The following is a 20,789-nucleotide window of genomic DNA, read 5'->3' as shown; positions in this document are numbered from 1 at the left end:
TCTAATCCTGGTCACTTGTCTGCTGTGTGACCACGGGCATGTCACTTCACTTCTCTGGGCCTCAGTTACCTCATCTGTAAAATGGGGATTGTGACTATGAGCTCCACATGGGACAGGGATTGTGTCCAACCCGATTTGCTTGTATCCACCGCAGTGCTTAGTATAGTGCATGGCACATAGTAAGTGCTTAACAAATACCACAATTATTATTTCATTGTTATTATTGGATTTCTCAGATATGGACTGACATCTCAGTGTAGGGTGTCTTCTGGTGTATTATCAAAACTGAGCTCCTCATCTTCCCTCCCAAGCCCGGTCCTCTCCCTGACTTACCTATCACTGTGGATGGTATGACCATCCTTCCCGTCTCTCAGGCCCGCAACCTCGGTGTCATCTTTGACTCAGCTCTCTCGTTCACCTCACACATCCAATTCGTTACCAAAACCTGCCGGTCTCACTTTTATAATATCGCCAAGATCCACCCTTTCCTCTCCACCCAAACGGCTACCTTACTGCTACGGGCTCTCATAATATCCCGGCTAGACTACTGTGTCAACCTTCTCTCTGATCTCCCTTCCTCCTCTCTCGTCCCGCTCCAGTCTATTCTTCACTCCGCTGCCCAGCTCATCTTCCTGCAGAAACGCTCTGGGCATGTCACTCCCCTCCTTAAAATCCTCCAGTAGTTGCCTATCAACCTCCACACAAAACAAAAACTTCTCACTCTAGGCTTTAAGGCTCTCCATCACCTTGCTCCTTTCTACCTCTCCTCCCTTCTCTTTCTACTGACCACCCTGCACCCTCCGCTCCTCTGCCGCCCACCTCCTCACCGTCCCCCGTTCTCGCCTATCCCGCCGTCGACCCCTGAGCCACGTCCTCCCGCGGTCCTGGAATGCCCTCCCTCCTCACCTCCGCCAAACTAATTCTCTTCCTCTCTTCAAAACCCTACTTAAAAGCTCTCCTCCTCCAAGAGGCCTTCCCAGACTGAGCTCCCCTTTTCCCTCTGCTCCCTCTACCCCCCCTTCATCTCTCCATAGCTAAACCCTCTTCTCCCCCTTTTCCCTCTACTCCTCCCCCTCTCCCATCCCACCCCCTCAGCACTGTACTTGTCTGCTCAACTGTATATATCTTCATTACCCTATTTATTTTGTTAATGAGATGTACATCACCCTGATTCTATTTATTTGCTATTGTTTTAATGAGATGTTCTTCCCCTTGATTCTATTTATTGCCATTTTTCTTGTCTGTTTGTCTCCCCCAATTAGACTGTAAGCCTGTCAAAGGGCAGGGACTGTATCTGTTACTGATTTGTACATTTCAAGCGCTTAATACAGCGCTCTGAACATAGTAAGTGCTCAATAAATACTAATGAATGAATGAATCATGCCATTATACTAGCTGACTGTAAAGCAGTGTATAACGATCTCCATGTCTTTTGTTATGTGTGTCTCCAGACTTTAGTGAAAGCATACAGAAATTTTCAGTGGTGATGATAGCATATTGAGTTAGAAAAGTTCCCTGAGTAGCAGTGAATAGTTGGAAGAAAACAGGAGTCGATGGACCAGTCTGATTTGTAGCAAAAGAAGAGAGGAAGCAGCACAGACAAGAGCAAGGACTGAGGAGTCAGAGGATGTGGGTTCTAATCCTGGCTCCACCACTTCTCTGCTGTGTGACCTCAGGGAAGTCACTTAGCTTCTCTGTGCCTCAGTTACCTCATCTGTAAACTGGGAAATAAGACTGTGAGCCCCATGTGGGACAACTTGATTACCTTGTATCTACTCTAGGGCTTAGAACAGTGCTTGGCAAATAGTAAGTGCTTAACAAATACCATAATTATTAAGCGAGAGCATGTCCTTTCAAGCAGAATGTTCAAGTGAATCATGCTGCTAAAAAGTCCATTTGAAAATAGTGGCAAGCACTGAAAATAGCGTCAATAAAATAAGGGACTATCTTTATGCCCATACATAGTGAAATATATTGTCATTTGCACTTCTGACTTTTCAGCCTCATCTCTCTTCGTGGATGAGACCTCGCTAGCAGTAAATCAATCAATCCATGGCATTTATTGAGGACCTACTATTAGCTTTGTCTTTGAAAATAAAGAAGAGCACTGTGCCCTTATGTAATGCTACATAAGGAAATGACATATTACAGAGGACCTACTGGGACATTCTTTTATAAATGACTATTACAACATAAAGACATTGTGTTTACTACATGATTAAGCATCTCCAGGTTATTGCTGTAGAGGAAAGAAGTTGGCCAAGGGTTGATTGAGTGTCATCTATATTTGGCAAGGGATTTATAATACTACGCTTTTTGATCAGAGACTAAGAGGTAATGGGTCACTGTCAGAATATGGGCCAGTGAAGACAGCTTTTATATTTAGGGCTCCCATCATTCAGCAGAAAATGCCAGTTTCAAACAAATATTTTTGAGCTAGAATTGTGCTTTGCTATTAGGTAGCAAAAACACGATAAGTCCAATATGTTCTTATGGCCTTTTTTTTTTTAACATGAAAACAAAGGAAGCTGTCTGAGGGTTTTGGGGGGTTTTGTTCTTTGACATTTATTTATTCAACAAGTTGCTCTCAAGGTGCCTTTTAGTCATCTGAATCCATAAGCAGTTGCTCTGAGAAACTCTGACATGTTCTTTTGGTCAGTGCTTAAATTGCGAAACAGAGATGTGGGAAAGACAGAATTTAGAGAAAAGAAATAAGGCATTTTAGAAATCAAGACAAGGACATCTAGTTAGACCAGAATGCGTGTTTACACTACATGTTTTGGTTATTAGGTCATTAGGATATTAGGAAACTTTCATGCAATGATGTGAGCCTGTTAAGACAGGGAGTATCATGGTTTCAAAAGAAATGGCTAGTGACCTTGGACTTCATGCTAGACAACAGTGGGCTCGTGGTGCATGTTGTTCTTGGAGGAGTTTTGAGAAAACATACCTTGCATTTTAGGACAACTGGGTGTATATTAGAAATTTACTGTCAAATGTACAATCTGCTATTCTGATAACTACAAAGTTTTACGGAATAAAAGCGCAAACATGTGCCTTTCTATCCCAGTATAAAATGTTCTTTAATGATTTGCTTTTTGTGATGAGCAGCTCTTGACTCTTTTTTCAAGACTTTTGACTTAGTACTTAATTTTGAAATGTACCAATCATTTTAATTAGTCAAGAGGCCTAAATGGAGTTTGGCAGCAATAATTTCATACAAAATTGCTTGAGAATTAGGGACATTTACACCCATTCGGAAAAAGAAATGAAGAAAAATGGATTTCTTAATTTTTACAAAGTACCATACATACTATGTATTAAATAAAAATGAATAAACAAGGAAGCAAATAACCAGTTACTGAAGGGATCCTTGCACTTTCAAGTCTGTTGAAGTTCATGATGCACATTTGTATTTTGCATCTTAAATCTCCCCTTTAATGGAAGAAAACCATTAATCACAAATCCTTTGTGGGAAACTAGATGTTCATCATTTCTCTATAAATCCAAGATCAATTTCACAAATAGTAGATCCCCAGATACCCACTAGGTCTTCCTTTATATTACACCTACCAATTTACACTTTTAGACAGAGCAGAAATGAGTCTGAACACAGATAGCATAGAGGAGGACTTGTTATCCTTCAGAAATAGGAAGCAGGGGTTAATCAAAATGCCAATGGTCTGCCCAATGGACGACATATAGGTTGTCCTTAGAGTCCCTTTGTATCTTCAGGAAGGACTATTAGAAGCAGATAATATAGTGAACTCTGGCCAGGTTTCCATTCTGGTATTGGAATAGCACTGTTTACTTATCCAATTAGGAGATAATCTCACTGATGAAGCTGCTAGATTCATAGATTAAAAGCCCCTCTGTAGATTGTGAACCTCAACAGGGACAAGGTCTGTGTCTGAAGACAGAGCCCCATGTGGAACTACCTGATTACCTTGTACCTACCCCAGTGCTTAGAACAGTGCTTGGCATTAGTAAGCGCTTAACAAATACCATCATCATTATTATTATTGTTATTCCTACTCGCATATTCTTTCTCAGTGCTTAGTATAGTGTTCTACAACCAGTAAACACTTGGTAAATATTATTACTGCTATTTTTACCCTTAGAGGGAAAGTATTATTTACTTTCCTCTCCATAATCTGACCCACACCTCTCCATAGTGTGGAAGCTTAAAATATCTAGAGACAGGGCAGTCTCTTCTAGGATTATATCAGTGATAAAGACTTCTAACTGATGAACTGCCTAAGAAGTCATAGTCGGTAAAAGGGCTCAGCAAAAATTCTGATGAACAGCTAGATTATGAGGGCAGAGAAGATGACAAAAGCTTTGAAATTGGCTACTCTGGCAACCACCTACTGGGCTATCGCATTTTGGACCAACCTCAAGATTATGTTGCATTTGTTTTGGCTGTTCCCTAGACTATAAGCACATTTTGGGCAGGGAATGTGTCTGCCAACTCTGTTGTACTTCACTCTCCTGAGCCCTTAATACTGTGCTCTGTACTGTAAGTGCTCAATAAATATGATCAATTGACCGACGTCTGTGCAATTTATTTTGCCCTTTTGAGAGAAGATAATAACAAGCAAGTAGTTTCCAGGATTCGAAAATCCCTGACTTCCCCCTGTCTCTACATTTGGGGCTTAGACAAGGAATCAGTGCATTACCTAGAACTTCAGAAAGGAACCTAGCGATACCTCACCCTTTCACTTATTCACTCAATGGAAATCAAATAACTTTCTAAACAAATCAAAATATCACATGGTCTCATCAGTGCATGGTGACAAACAAAACAAAACTGAAACCTCCATTTAATTGCAAAGCAAATTTCCCGCCTCGATTGTAGATTTCAGTAAAACAACTACTTGGAAATTTAGTGTTGCTCAATAAGAACATGCCACTGGAAATACCCTATTAAAAGCAATGTACACTTCAATGCTTGAGCTGGGATACTGAAAGAAAGCATAATCTGTAGTAGGTATGTGGTCTTGCAAGAGATTTATTAGTTTCCGTAACTAAACTCAGGGATAGAAGATGACTGGCCCCAAAGAAAAATGAGGCTAGTTACAGTCTAAACATTCATAATATAAATTGTAGATGAAATCTGCTTTTAAAATATACAATTTTCTAAAATCCATCCAACTCATAAAGAAGTACATTTGGAGACAACCTTTTTTTTTTGTTTTGTTATGGGTCCCTAAAATATACCTCTGAGAGATGAATAACCCTTTAACAAATTCCAGGTATCCTTGGTGACCAATAAATAGGAGGATCTAAAATAGATCCGATGATCTTTCTGTATCTCAAATGGAAAGATGGATTAAAATAGCATTGGGTACCATATGCGCTATAAATTCATTCTAATATTGAGCCAGAACCTCCGGTTGAAAAACGAGAACTTGTGCTCTCAGCCATAATTGTGGAGAGTGAGCCCCCACCCACGATCAACAAAAAGTCATCTTATGAAGTCATTTTGTGGGTCCTAAACTATACGTTGGGGTTAGGCACTGGTGGTAATCTGTGATCATTGCTTTGTCCTTACAGATCTCTCAATATAGCTTACCATTTGGCACTGGGTGAGAAAAGGATTTATTGCTAGAAGCTATAAATGTCTTCTTATAGTGGGTGTTTTATAAGGAGAAGAATGACAGGGAGGGCAAGACGGAAGTGGATCTAATCCAAGTTTCTCAAGGATAGGCTTCTGCAGCTGTGGGGGCTTTGGATACCCTCAACCATATAGGTGTTTATTCTAGACCAAAGCTCGTAGTTGGCTGGGATGACTTCCGGCAAATCACTTCACTTCTCTGGGCCTCGGTTCCCTCAGTGCTTGGCACATAGAAAAGTCTTAACAAATGTCATCATTATTATTATCATCTGTAAAATGGAGATCGAGACTGTGATCCCCATGTGGAACCAACCCGATTTGCTGGATTCTACCCCAGTGCTTAGTACAGTGCCTGGCACAGAGTAAATGCTTAACAAATCCTAGTTATTATTATTACTATTATTTTGTCTGCCACATCTACTGTATTATACCCTCCTAAGTGCATAGTAGAGTATTATGCACACAACAAGCACTTAATAAATACTATGTGCTAAGCGCTACGAGGAGGTACAAGATAACCAGATCAGCCCCAGTCCCAGTCCCACATGGGGCTCACAGTCTAAGCAGGAGGAATAGAGTTGCATCACATCTTTTCTTCTGAATTAAAAAAATTTTCAGATATATTATTTCATTTAGCCTTCTCTATATCCCTGTAAAGTAGGGAGAGGTGGATATTATTGTCTCTATTCTGGTATTTTTAAGCAGTTACTATGTGTTAGGCTCTGTACTAAATGCTGGGAAAGATACAAGATAATTGGGGTTGGATATAATCCTTGTCCCACTTAGCGCTCGCAGTTTTAATCCCCATTTTAAAGATGAGGTAACTAAGGCACAGAAAAGTGACTTGCCCAAAGTCACACTGCAGACAAGTGGTGGAGCTGAGACTAGAACTCAGGTCCTCTGACTCCCAGGCCTGTAGTCTTTCCCTAAGCCACACCATTTCTCATCTAGTGCTTAGACCTTGAAACTGAGCCACAGAGTGTTCAAAGCCCCAGGCTGAAATACTGACAGAGGCAAACTAAAATTGAGAACTTCTGGCTTCCAGTCCTAGGCAATATTATCTCTTCCTAATGGTTCACTTTAGAGAAGGAGGGAGGCAGAGTGTCAAAACAATGTGTTGTAGCAGTCGTCTAGTAAAAAATAACTGTAGCACATGGAATGACCTTGCATGAGTCAGTTAAGAGACTCATTACTCTCTCAGAGCTCCAGTCTCCCTTGGATAATTCATCTACTCCCACAGATACCTGGATGACTCCCAATTCTACCTCTCTTCTTTTCCTGGCAATCTTGCACTTCTTCCTGCCTTTAGGAGATCTAATAATTGTAGTATTTGTGAAGCGCTTATGTGCCAGGAACTCTTCTAAGTTCTGGGGTAGATACAAGACGATGTTGGACACAGCCCTCGTCCCACGTAGGGCTCACAGTCTTAATCGCCATTTTACAGATGAGATAACTGAAGCACAGCTAAATTACTCCCCCAAAGTCACACAGCAGAAAAGTGGCAGAGCTGGGATTAGAACCCATGTCTCATGTTTTAGCCACTAGAACTGATTCTCAGTAATAATTAATAATTATGGCAGTTGTTAAGTGCTTATTATGTGCAAAGCACTTTTCAAAGTGCTGGGTTAGGTACAACTTAATCAGGTTTGGCACAGTCCATGCCACACAAATGGCTCACACTCTCAATCCCCATTTTCTAGATAAGGCCCAAAAAAGTTGTGACTTGCCCCAAATCACAAAGCAGACATATGGTGGAGCCAGGGTTATAACCCAGGATCTTCTAACTCCCAGGCCCATGCTCTATCCACTAAGCTGTACCTGGATGTTCCGCCAGCGTACCTAAAATTGAACTCCTCATCTTCCCACTCAACCCTTCCCTCCTCAAGCCTTTCCCATCAATGTAGAGAACACCACTATTCTCCCTGACTGACAAGCTCATAACCTTAGAATTATATAATCTTTCTCCTTCTTTCTCCTTCTACCTGCAAACTGAATTTGAAGTTACCAAGTAAGCATCAAATCAATCGATTCCAACTTTGTAACAACTCCAGAATCTATACTCTCCTCTCCCTCCAAATTGACACCATGCTGGTCCAAAATTTGTCATATCCCTTATGTACATGTGTTCATATGAATTAATATACACATTGGTAATTTATTTATATTAATCCTTTGTCTCCCCCTCTTGACTGTAAGGTCCTTGTGATCGGGGAACGTGTCTACCAACTCCATTGCATTGTTCTCTCCTAAATGCTTAGAACAGTGTACCGCACACAGTAAGTGCTCAATAAATGCTACTGATTGATTGGTATCCTGCTTCAACTTCTGTAACAGCTTCTTTGGTAACCTCTCTGTCTCTGCTTTATGGATCATTTTTTCTGAAACATCATCCTGCACATGTCCCACTCTTCAAAAATTTCCAACGACTATCCATCCTTCTCCAGATCAAGCAGAAACTCCTGAACATTAGCTTTAAGATACTCCAACAGCTTTCTTCTTCCTATTCATCCTCCCTCTTCTCCCTTTACAACTCAATCTGTGCATTACTGCTCTAATGCCGACCTAATCATTGTGCCTCACTCTCTCTCTCATTGTCGAGTCCCTGACCATGTCCTCCCTCCTGTCCGAATATTTCAAAGCCCTACTAAAAATCACATCTCCTTCAGGAAGCCTTCCCTGATTAATCTTTCATCTTCCTCCCTCCAAATCCCCACCCTTTTGGCATCACCTATGAACTTTATTTCTTAACCCCTAAGCCCTTAGATACCCACCTTATCTTCTCTCCACCCAGTATTTACATATTTCAAACTCTGCAGCTTCCCCCTTTTAGTAATATATTTTAGTGTCTGGTCTAGTATATTATAAACTCCTTGAGGATCATAACTAGTAGCTCTATTGTACTCTCGCAAATACTCATCACAGTATGGTTCTACAGTGAATAATTATTTTAAGGATTAGGAGCTAATAGCACCACTCCACAGAAAATGAAATTAGAGAAAGTTACCTAACAGGAGATATTTTGATTCAGTATTGTGCAAGATGGTTAAGAATTTAGTTTCTGCCCATGGGTAGATTTTATTGTTATTATAATAAAATATAACATAATAGCAATAATAATATTCACTAAGCACTTACTTCATTCAAAGCATTACATTAAGTGATGGGGTTGATACAATATAAACAGATTGGAAATAATAATAATAATTATGGCATTTGTTAAGTGCTGTAAACTATGTGCCAGGCAGTGTTCTAAATGTCGGAGTGGATTCAAGTAAATTGGGTTGAATATAGTCCCTGTTCCACATGGGTTTCAAAATCTTAATACCCGTTTTACAGCTAAGGGAACTGAGACACAAAGAAGTGACATGCCCAAGGTCACACAGCAGAAAATTAGCAGAGCTGGAATTAGAACCCATGCCCTTCCGACTCCCAGGCCTGTGCTCTATCCACTAGGCCACTCCCCATCTAAAATGGATTAGTACCCTCTTGATGCCTGTAAACTGGATTATTGTGTCAGCCTTTTCTCGGATCTCCCCTCCTCCTGTCTCTCCCCACTCCAGTCTCTTCTTCCTTCCGCTGCCTGGATCATCTTCCTACAGAAACGTTCTGGGCATGTCACTCCCCTCCTTAAAAACCTCCAGTGGTTGCCTATCAACCTCCACATGAAACAAAAACTCCTTACTCTGAGCTTCAAGGTTCTCCATCACCTTGCCCCCTCCTACTTCACCTCCCTTCTCTCTTTCTACTGCCCACCCCGCACTCTCCGCTCCTCTGCTGCTCACCTCCTCACTATCCCCTGTTCACGCCTATCCCACTGTTGACCTCTGGCCCATGTCCTGCTGCTGTTCTGGAATGCCCTCCCTCCTCACCTCCAACAAACTAACTCTCTTCCCCTCTTCAAAGCCCTACTGTGAGCTCACCTCCTCCAAGAGGCTTTCCCAGACCGAGCTTCCCCTTTTCCCTCTGCTCCCTCAGCTCCCTCTCTGCTCCCCTCCGACCTCTGCTCCTTCCTCCTTCCCCCCTTCACCTCCCCTCAGCTAAGCCTCCTTTCCCTCTGCTCCTCCTCCCTCCCTTCCCCTCCCCTCAGCATTGTGCTCATTTGAATATATTTTTATCACCCTATTTATTTTGTTAATGAGGTGTATATCCCCTTGATTCTATTTATCGTGATTATGTCGTCTTGTTTTTGTCCATTTGTCTCCCCTGATTATTCCTTCATTCATTCAATAGTATTTATTGAGTGCTTACTATGTGCAGAGCACTGCACTAAGCGCTCAGAATGTAAAAGTTGGCAACAGATAGAGACAATCCCTGCCCATTGACGGGCTTACAGTCTAATCGGGGGAGACAGATGGACAAAAACAACATCTGTTGTCGAACTGTACATTCCGAGTGCTTAGTACAGTGCTCTGCACATAGTAAGTGCTCAATAAATACTATTGAATGAATGAATTTATACATTCTAAGGGGATATTCTGAGGGTGAAGAGCAGATCAATGGAGGGAAATAATTAAAGAGGCCCAACTCCTCTGCGGTCAAGCATTTACTTTCCTCTTCTCACTTGGAGTTGGCCCTGTCCTGTGCCAAACTCCATAAATCTGGAAACCAACAGAGAAGAAAAAAAAAAACATGAAGAGTATTTCAAAGGCTCTGACTACATCTGCAACCACCTTTCAGAATTCATTGTTGGCCTTGGTTTTTGGTCTTCAAACATTAAGGTGTTCATTTTAACTAATAAAGCAATAAAACACATCAGGGCAGTTCCAATCTGGATATCATCATGCTAAGTGATAAATAGTTCATCCTCCTAATGGAATTTAGCCAACAGTTCACTGAAAACAGTTTTTCCCTAATCCATAAGTGAGACAGACCCTAAGCTTTCATCTCCATGTGTTTCTTCTTAGTGTCTGGGTGGGAGAAAAATCACAACTAGAGCAAGTGTAATAACTTAGCTAGGAAAGTTTGATGTAAAAATATTCTGTAACCTTTGTTGTCTGGAATCACTGCTGACATATAACTATTATGGCCACCAGCATGGTATTCTCTATTTTAGATCTCAAAACAGCAAGTGATGAGATGCTTAAAATTCCAGTCATACCTGTTGATATCTCTTTAGGAATGTAGGAAACTTTAGAATTGAAAGAAGTCAGGAAGATCATTTGGTCTACTATGCTTTTTACATTCATATAGCTCAGACATTCTATTTTCACACAGTTAGTTGTTTTTCATAGGCAGTTTTATTTAGAGGAACTCAAACGAAGAAACGATCATGGCCTGATAAAAAAGAGAATTGTACTGGAGTCCAGAGGAATGGGTTCTATAGTTCAAGCTGCTCCACTGACTGACTGTATTTTAGGCAAGGATACTTAACCTTTATAGATTGTAAGCTTGTTGTGGGCCAGGAATGTGTCAGTTATATTGTTGTGTTGTACTCTCCCAAGTGCTTAGTACAGTGCCCTGCACATAGTAAGCATTCAATAAATACTGCCGGTTGAATGATAACTTCTCTGTGTCTAGTAAATGAGGATAATATATTTGTGCAGTCTATGTAGGACAGGAACTGTGTCTTATCTCACTATTATTTCTATGTACCCCAGTACTTTGGTACCTAAATGCCAATAGAGAAGCAGTGTGGCCTAGGGGAAAGAGCATAGGTTGGGGGGTAAGAGAACCTGGGTTCTAATCCTGTGTGACCTTAGTCAAATCATATCACATCTCTGTGCTTTAGTTTTCTCATCTGAAAATGGGTATTAATTATCTGTCCTCCATCCTTAGAGTATTAGCCCTATATGGGACAGAGACTGTGTCTGACTAGATTATTTTACATCTACCCCAGCACTTAGTATAAGTTTTGGTAATAATGATAATGTTAATAATATGTTAATAATAATATTAATGATAATTATAGTAATTATGGTTTTTGTTAAGCACTCACTATGTGCCAAGCACAAAGCTTCCTCATGGGACTCACAGTCTAAGTGGGAGAGAGAAATTAATTCCCATTTTACAATGAAGTGACCGAGACACAGAGATGTTAAGAGGCTTGCCCAAGTTCATACAGAAGACAGGTGGTGGAGCTGGGATTAGAAATCAGTTCCAGTTTCCACATCTACAAATGGAGATAAAATGCTTGATGTTCCTCTACCCTCTATTGTGAGTCCCATATGGACTAGGATTATATTTGCTCTGAATGTAATGCATCTATCCCATTGCTTAGCAAAGTGCTTAACACACTGTATACCCTTAAAAATACCACAATTATCATTCTTGTTCACTTAGATTGAAAAAGAGGGAGCCACCATGATGGCTTTCTTAAAAGGTATTTAGGCTTAAACTTTTTTAAATTCTTGAAAAATTCACAAAAAACCTTAAAACTTTAAAACTCCTAAACAACTAGGATAATTCCTTGGTCACTTAACATCAATTTTCATTCTTCAAGACCTAGTAAAGAATGAGTTGTTTTTGTTATTGTTGTTTTTGTTTTGTTTTGCTTTCATTGGTAAACACATACTATGTGCCAGACACTGAACTGAGCCCTGGGGTAAATACAAGCTAATGGAGTTGGACACAGTCTGTGTCTCACATTGGACTCACAGTCATAATCCCCATTTTACAGATGAAGTAACTGAAGCACAGAGAAGTTAAATAACCTGCCCAAGGTCACAAATTGCAGAACAAGGATTAGAACCCAGGTCCTCTGACTCCTAAGCCTGTGGTCTTTCCAGTATGCTATGCTGCTTCTCATAGTTGTGGTATGTTCCTCAAAAATTTGGAGGTATATGGATTAGCTATATCTGTGGGTACCCTTTACCTATAGCTGTATCTACAATTTATTCATTTCTGTTCCAGGACCAGCTCAGCTCTGGCCTTACTGGAAGATTAAATTTCATTGTAATCACCTCCCCACAATTCTCCCTCCTTTAATTCCACTCCTCTCTTTCTATAGTCTTTTCTACCCAAACTATTTGTGTACTCCCGACTCCCCATGCAGATTCTCAAGTCTTCTTTGGGCTTTGTCACTTCCGCTCTTCTCCCCTCTAATCCCCCATCACTGGCTAGTAACGGAAAGGGAAAAAGGAGGTGGAGTGTGGTGTTACTGACAGCTGCACCCTCAGAACAGCTGTAATCCCTTCTCCATTCCCAGGGGCAGGGCTGGGTAAGGGAGGTACTGCTACAAAGGAGATTGGTTTGGGGCGTACACTGAACTTCATCAAGGTCAGTGTGGACCAACGCTCTATCTGGCATAGGAATGGGGGAAGCCATGTTTGATCAAGTTGCACTTGCAGGCAGCTTTCAGTGTGGGAATGGGACGGGGGGTGGAGGTGGTCGTGTTGTCAGCTGGAGTAGATGGGAGCCACTGGAGCAGTGGATAGAGGGACTGAAGAGGAAGGCTTTGGAGTGGCCAGTGTGGCTGGGAACTGCCATGGCTGGTGTGGATGGCAGCTTTAAACTACTCAGTGGCCTTGGTCCCTCCTACCTTACCACTCTCCTACTACAATACAGAGCACACACTTCTCTCCTCTAATGCTAACATTCTCAATGTTCTTCCATCTCACCTATCACATCACCGACCCCTCGCCCACATGCCTCCAGCTTGGAATGCCCTCCCTCCTCATATCTGACAGACAATTACTCTCTCCCAATTCAAAGCCGTACTGAAGACACATCTCCTCCAAGAGGTCTTTTCTGACTAAGTCCTCCTTTCCTACTTCCTTCTGTGTCACCCTGACTTGCTCCCTTTATTTATTGCCCCACTCCCAACTCCACTGCACTTATGTGCATATCTTCTTAAGAGAAGCATCGTGTCTTAGTGGAAAGAGCACGGGCTATGGAGTCAGAGGACATGGGTTCTAATCCTAGCTCCACCACTTGTCTGCTGTGTGACCTTGGGCAAGCCAATTAACATCTCTGTGCCTCAGTTACTTTATCTGTAAAATGGGGATTGTGAACCCTGTGTGGAATGACCTGATTACCTTGTATCTACCCCAGTGCTTAGAACAGTGCTTGGTACATAGTAAGCACTTAAATACCATAATAATAGTAATAATAATATCTATAATCCATTTATTTTAACATCTGTTTCCCCCCTAGACTGTAAGGTAGTTGTGGGCAGGGAATTTGTCTGTTTATGTTATATTGTACTCTCCCCCAAGCCCTCAGGATAGTGGTCTGCACACAGTAAGTGCTCAATTAATGCAATTGATTGAATGAATGAATGAATGAATGAATGGAGCTGTAGATCTGGAGGAGCTGGTGCTCCTGGGATCCAGTGTGGAGGCTGGCACAGGTTTTTGGGGCTAAAATACTGTCATTCTGGTAGCAGGACCATGCCCGTGAGCTAGAGAACCACCACAAGTGCTTCTCAGTAGTGTCAATTCTCTGCACTGTAGGGATTAGATGAAATGTCAGAGGAACAGCTTGTGGATCTTTCCCTGGAGCATCCATTCCTAGAGAACAAAATTAGGACAGCAGCAGCAGTGGCCATTACCTTAGGAGGAGGGAGTAGGATTTAATTCCCATTTAGCAGATGAGGAAACTGAAGCACAGAGAATTTAAGTGACTTGCCTAAGGTCACACAGCAGACAAAAGTGACAGAGCGGGAATCAGAATCCAGGTCCTCTGACTCCCAGGCCTGTGCTCTTTCCACTATACTAGACCATGCTCTTCCCTTACTTGACAAGTTGATCCAGAGATGCAAAGCTGTTGTTGCTGATATCCAATTCTATTCTCTACAACTATACTTATTGAGTACCGACTGTGTGCAGAGCACTGGACTAAGTCCTTGGGAGAGGACAATGGGTATTGCTACAAAGTGGCATAAACACACATACCCCACCACATCCACATTCCTCATAAGCCAGACATATTTATAAAGTGAATAACAGACTGAAGAAATTCCCATGACAATGCTTTACTGGAACAAAAATGTTTCTTGAAATATTGGTCAAGATATGTAATTCTCCTTACTTAGGTAGTAAGCAACAACCCTTACAGTGCAGAGGTAAAATAGTACCACCATACTATTATGATTTCATACCTTGATCTGATAGACTGTGAGCCCGTCATTGGGCAGCGATTGTCTCTATCTGCTGCCAAATTGTACGTTCCAAGCGCTTAGTACAGTGCTCTGCATGTAGTAAGTGCTCAATAAATATTATAGAATGAATGAATTCTTTTATTTTATTGGCTGCTTTACCAGTAAAAAACATAAATTTTCTATTTCACCTACTCATTTTTTTTCTTTGTCTACCAAAATAGTTCAAATGGAACTCAAAGAATTAGAATGGGAAACAGCACTTACTATGTGCCAGCCCCTGTCCTAAGTCCTGTGGTAGATAAAAGCTAATCAGGTTGGACACAGTCTGTGTCCCACATGGGACTCATAGTATTAATCCCCATTTGACAGACGAGGGAACTAAGGCACAGAGAAGTGAAGTGACTTGCCCATGACCAAACAGCAGACAAGTGGCAGAGCCAGAAGTGGGGTTGAGTCTTAAGAATATATATATTCTCAACCCAAAATAACTCAACTGAGAAAATCACAATAGAAACTTCAAACACATATCTCTTGACCCTGAATATCCAATGCAAATTTAAACCTGAACACTGCTGACATTTTTTAGTGAGGAAGCAATATTTTTTATATAATAATGATGGAGGTACTGTCAATATTTCCACTAGAAAGCACTATTTTTGTAGATGTATTAGTTTCCAAGGGGAAATTACCAGAAAAGGAAAGGCACCATACAACAGTGGAGATTAGGAAAAAAAATGTTTGACTTATAAGAAGTCAAAAGATGAGTACCATTCAATATTTCTAAATCATATGGCACAGAAAAAAAGAGAAGTGAGATTTCTGGGAGTTAACCAGTGGAGAATAGTGCAAAACAGGTTTATGGGAATTTATCAGACATTTTGTTACAATAACTTAAATACTGGCAAAAGGAAACTATAGCAGATTCAACCCAGATGCTGTTTCTACTGCCAAAATGCTTTATATTTGCATATGATATTTGGTTTTGTGATGATGTTCTTCACAAAGTCTCCCCATCTAATAGATCTTGGTCTGAACTGAAAATGAGATAATATTATGCTGAAAACTAGAAGCAGACTGAAAAAAAGAGCTAAGATACCTATTTGTTTAAAGTGAAACACCTTTACCTGAAGGCTAGGTACTGAAAGTAGGAAAGTGAATGCATTTTCTGGGAAGTAAGTTTGTTGTTCAAGGGAAGTCCTCTATGGAAAGAAGGAGAAGTGTCATGCCACTTCAGCAGGCCAAGAGGAAACTGAATAAGTGTAGAGTACAGCCTTTTTTTTGTTAATTTTTTGTTAAGGGCTCACTATGTGCCAGACACTGTAGTAAGGACTGGGGTGGATACAAAATAATCAGGTTGGCCGCAGCCCTCATGGGTTCACAGATTTAATCCCCATTTTACAGATGAGGTAACTGAGGCCCGGAGAACCCAAGTGACTTGCCCAAGGTCACACAGCAAATGAGTTGAGGAGTCAGGATTAGAACCCAGGCCCTCTAATTCCCAGACGTGTGCTCTTTCTACTAGCCCACACACATTCTTCTCAACACAAACTCAAAAGAACGTTTCAGATTTGCTGAAGAAATGGTAGAAGTGAGCCTATTTGAATTTTGACTTGTTTATTTTTGTACTCACATCTATGTAGCATGAATGTTGCTTACCTGGACTGCATATCTTGATGAGGTTTGGACTGGCTAATTTCAGCTGGAGGAGAAGAGTGCAGGTTGCTTTGCTGGAGCTCCACCAGGGACTGGTAGTATTGTTGTTGATGGTACTGCTGTTGTTTGTAGCGGGACAAACTGAAAAACAGTCCTAAAATGGCTTTCAAATTCCCATTTCTTATTTCTGTGGATGAAATGAAGGGGATGGGGAGAGAGCAGGGTTGACATATTGATTTTTCACCCAGAAGCCTATGTTTAGTACTTCAACAAAAGTTTTAAGGACATGGTGTACTCGGTCAAATATCACATTTTATATTTTACTGCAATTAAGTCCTGGGTTAATACTAAACAAATATACACCAAAAAAGAGAAAAATTACACCTTGCTTGTGAAATTTCCCTTGCTGCTGTAAAGCCAATGTCAAGCTGGATTTCTGCAAAAAATTCAGTCTTGCCAATCTCAATCAGAGAAGAGTAGAACACAAAAAGGTATTTTCCGTTACATGCCTTGAAATTTCTGTCTTATGTGCAATAGCCACCAACATTCCCTCTAGGAGTACAGCATCACCTTATAGGTTTTCAAGCAAACATCATATTCACTGTTATGCCTCAACTGAACCTTGATTTCAGATCAATGGATGCCAACACAAATTGAAGAAATCTAGCTAATATTGAATATATTTGGTATATTTCTTTTCTCCATAATTTCTGGATTTCTCGTTAGCATCTGGGCTTAGCAATTTCAGCAGATCTATTGTGAGAATGAAGTGGAATTCTTCTTTTGCTCACTGACACCCAGGGTTTTCTGGAAAACAGGATGCACAAAAAGGGAATTTTTCTAAACCCCATTTATTTTCTAATGGGCCAGAAACAGTAATGTACAGTGATCTTGTACAACCTTGGACAACAAGTTTAAGCACCGTTAAAAATGAGATTCTGGCTGGCAGCATTTGAAGCCACCTGGTATGGTTACGCATAGAAAATGAATGCTGCATGGACAATTAGAACACTAGGCTGGTCTCTATTATTCCAGATTTCAGTAACAGAAGGAAGCAAAGCTGCAAAGAGAAATAAAAAGAATTCTACTTATATACAACTTTGCATAGTCTTTAAAATAAACTTTTCACTGGTTTGTGGTGGCATTAATAAACTGCTTAATGTCGCTCATCATAGCCACGATGTCATCCATACGAGTAAGTTGGAATTATTGCCATAACTTGGATCCTTGAGTGGAAAGTATTGCTGTTTTTCACATTATTGTTTTAAGTAATGACAGAGTTACTGACCGGATCGCCCTGAGTTAATTTCTAAATAGCTTTTAACATTTGCTTGAACTAAAATTCCTTTAAAAGCAGTGTGGAGGAAATGAGGGGGAAGAACTTGAATCATTTCTGAAAATTATTTGACTCAGGCAGAGTTTTGATTTGAGGGGTGAGGGGGTTAAAGGAGTTGGGGGGAAAGTCTTTCTTTTTCTGACAGAGACTATTCACACTTCTCCATGAGATAACCTCAAAAAATTTAGGCATAGCTTTGAAATTATATGACATCTTGCTGAATTCAATCTCTAATTAGAATGTGACATTGTAGTTGCTTGGGGAGGGAACTGGGGAAGGGTGATTTGGGCGTGTTCATACTTAACGGTTTCAATTTTGTTAACAAAGCAATTGGTCAGGTTATTAGGGTGAGATGAAGGTGGGGCTATGGGGGATTTTGGGAGGGAGCTAATAAAAGTCTGGAATAATCAGTGCGAGCAATGGGCATGGAAGTCAACAAGGGAGGAGACGCAGTATTGCTGGGCAGAGAACAACACTGTTATAGATGATGAGGATGAAATTTAAATGGATGAGGTCATTCTGGGGTCTGGATTTCCACCAATATCTTCAGTGGCATGGACACAAGAGTTGTGGAAGCATACAATGATCCAGGGCTGGGGGAATGTTTTAGTTTTTGATGATTACTAAAGCCTTATTCTAAAGAGGGTTATTTTATTTTTTTGGGGGGGGGGGGTTACTTGTTAAGCACTTATTCTGTGCCAGGAGTGTACTAAATTGGACACAGTCCATTTCCAACATGGGACTCACAATCTTAAACTCCAATTTTCAGTGTAATATCTGTGGCACAGAGAAAGTGAGTGGCTTACCCAAGGTCACACAGTTGGCAAGTGACAGAGCAGGGATTAGAACCCAGGTTCTTCTGACTCCTAGGCCCGTGCTCTATCCATGAGGCCATGCTGCTTCTGTAAAGTGGGCTCATATTGGGGGTATGGAAATTAAACAAGGACTAACCCCTCCAGACATCCTGCCATCAGGATTCTCAGCTTTCTTGATCATGGTGTAGTTGGTCTAACTTGACAGCAGTTTTTGTCTTAGAGTCACACTTTAATACACTATTATCACATTATTAGCAGGATTATCATGGCATTTTTTAAGTACTTGCCATGAGCCAAGCACTATACTAACCACGGAAGTAGATACTGGAGCAGCATAACCTAATGGGAAGAATGTAGGCTTGGGAGTCAGAGGACATGGGTTCTAATCCCGCTCTGCCCCTTGGCTGCTGTGTGACCCTGTGCAAGTCACTTAACTCCTCTGTGCTTCAGTTACCTCATCTGTAAAATGGGAATGAAGACTGTGAGCCACACATGGGACAACCTGATTACCTTGCAACTACCCTGGCACTTAGAGCTGTGCTTAGCACATAGTAAGCGCTTAACAAATACCATAATAATTTATATTATTATTTAGACCAAGTTAATTAAATCAGGCATAGTCCATGTCTCACACGGGGCTCACAGACAAATGTGGAGGGAAAGCTGGTAAACTTTTAATGGGCACACAATGTGCCTGCTAATTCTGTTGTACTGAACTCTCCCAAGTGCTAGTACAGTGCTCTGCACATAATAATCCCCCTATAATTACTATTGATTTAATCTCTATTTTCCAGGTGAGGAAACTGAGGCAAAGAGAAGTTAAGTGAAGTTGAGACACCCAACAGGCAAGAGGTGGACTCGGCATTAGAATCCTGAATTCATGACTCCCATTCCCAGCCTCTTATCCCTAGGCCCTGCACCTTCATTTCCAAATAACCTAAGGCTTGAGTTGAAGGGAGTTTAAAAATCAATTGATGTTATATAAACACCCAATCAATGAGGTGGTCTTTTCATAACAGTGAATAGACCTATCTAACTTCCAATGTTTAAGCTATATGAAAATTCCTATTCTTTGGATAATGCAGAATATTAGAAGGATGTTAGTGACTACTGCTTCTGTATTAAACTTAATACGTAGTGTGTGAAGAAACAGTAACTCATACCCTATTAATGTTTCTCAGCAGTTTAACTTTTAAAAGTGTTATCTGAACTTTCAAAACTGACCTTGTAGGGATATTTTAGTTGTTTAGAAATACCACCAAGCTCATTCTTCATTTTAGAAATTGGGACACGCTCCCATGAGTCTGAATATCCATATGATTTGCAAACCCCCATTATGTTTCATTGGCCCACAAGAAATCACAAATGCAGAACAAAGAAAAAGTTTGCTATGATTCAAGTTTAAGCTATTATACCACCCTGTGTTTCCAGAGGTTTAGAGGTTCCAGATTCTGGTTTACATTCTAAAATTCAACCCAGAGGCTTTATTTTAAATGAATATAATGTCAAAACAAAACATTAGTGTTCATCAAGGGATTTGCTATTGTATGCATTTTCTTACCTTCCGCAGAAAGACCTTGTACATTTACTCCTCTGGCTGACAGAAAGCTAAGGCAGACATCAACGTTTTCAATCTGCAGTGTGAAAAGAAATAACCAGCAAGTTAAGAGATATTTTTACAAATGTACTAGTAGGAGAATGCAGAAAGAATGGGGTGGAGAGTCTGAATACTTTAAATTCATTACATAGTAGAGCTCTTTACCAACGTTTATAAAGAATGATCATGTTTAATTGAGGAACTGCTATAAAGATTTCTTTGTCTAGTTTGTTGAGTATAAAAGAATTCATAGAGGCCTAATCCAGAATGGCATTCTGTCAGATCAGCAACCCACCTACCTATCATAAAAACAGATTTTGAGCATTACAAATAAGCAGCATTGAAAGCATTCATAGAGAAAAAAGCATTTCATGTTGGCTTTGATTGTGGGATACATAGTTATTGAAAGTCAGTTAGCAACCACAGTTGAACACTTGGCCATGGTGAAGTTTGATCAGCTAGCTAATTAGACCATGAGCCCCATGTGGGTCAGGGATTGGGTCTGACCTGATCATTTTGTATCTCTCTCAATGCTTAGTATGATGTTTGGCACAGAGGAAGTACATAGGAAATACTAAATTAAAAGAAAGATATGGCCTAGGATGGTATTATACTGATGATGACCATCATCTTTGACCATCCTGATTTCTCACTTCAAGTTGTGAAATATATATTTTAAAGAGAACTAATCTCATGTTTGATATGGGGATTAACCCCATTGATATCACTAGCAT

General features: G+C 40.6%; 1 protein-coding gene across 7 annotated transcripts in view; it reads right to left on the bottom strand.

Moving 5' to 3' along the window:
* NAV3 (neuron navigator 3) overlaps window positions 1-20,789 on the bottom strand; it is a 617,057-nt gene that overhangs the window by 245,267 nt on the left and 351,001 nt on the right. For all 7 annotated transcript variants that reach the window (XM_039914053.1, XM_029078987.2, XM_029078989.2 and 4 more), the window contains 2 exons: window positions 20,020-20,092; window positions 16,311-16,494 (listed from right to left, as the gene is read on the bottom strand). In XM_039914053.1, the coding sequence (XP_039769987.1) occupies window positions 16,311-16,494; window positions 20,020-20,092 (257 nt within the window). The remainder of the gene's footprint in view (window positions 1-16,310; window positions 16,495-20,019; window positions 20,093-20,789) is intronic.

This window comes from Ornithorhynchus anatinus, chromosome 14 (genome assembly GCF_004115215.2).
Source record: "Ornithorhynchus anatinus isolate Pmale09 chromosome 14, mOrnAna1.pri.v4, whole genome shotgun sequence".
Classification (NCBI taxonomy): domain Eukaryota; kingdom Metazoa; phylum Chordata; class Mammalia; order Monotremata; family Ornithorhynchidae; genus Ornithorhynchus; species Ornithorhynchus anatinus.
Note: the sequence above shows the minus strand (reverse complement) of the source record. Positions and strands in the feature narration are given on the sequence as shown.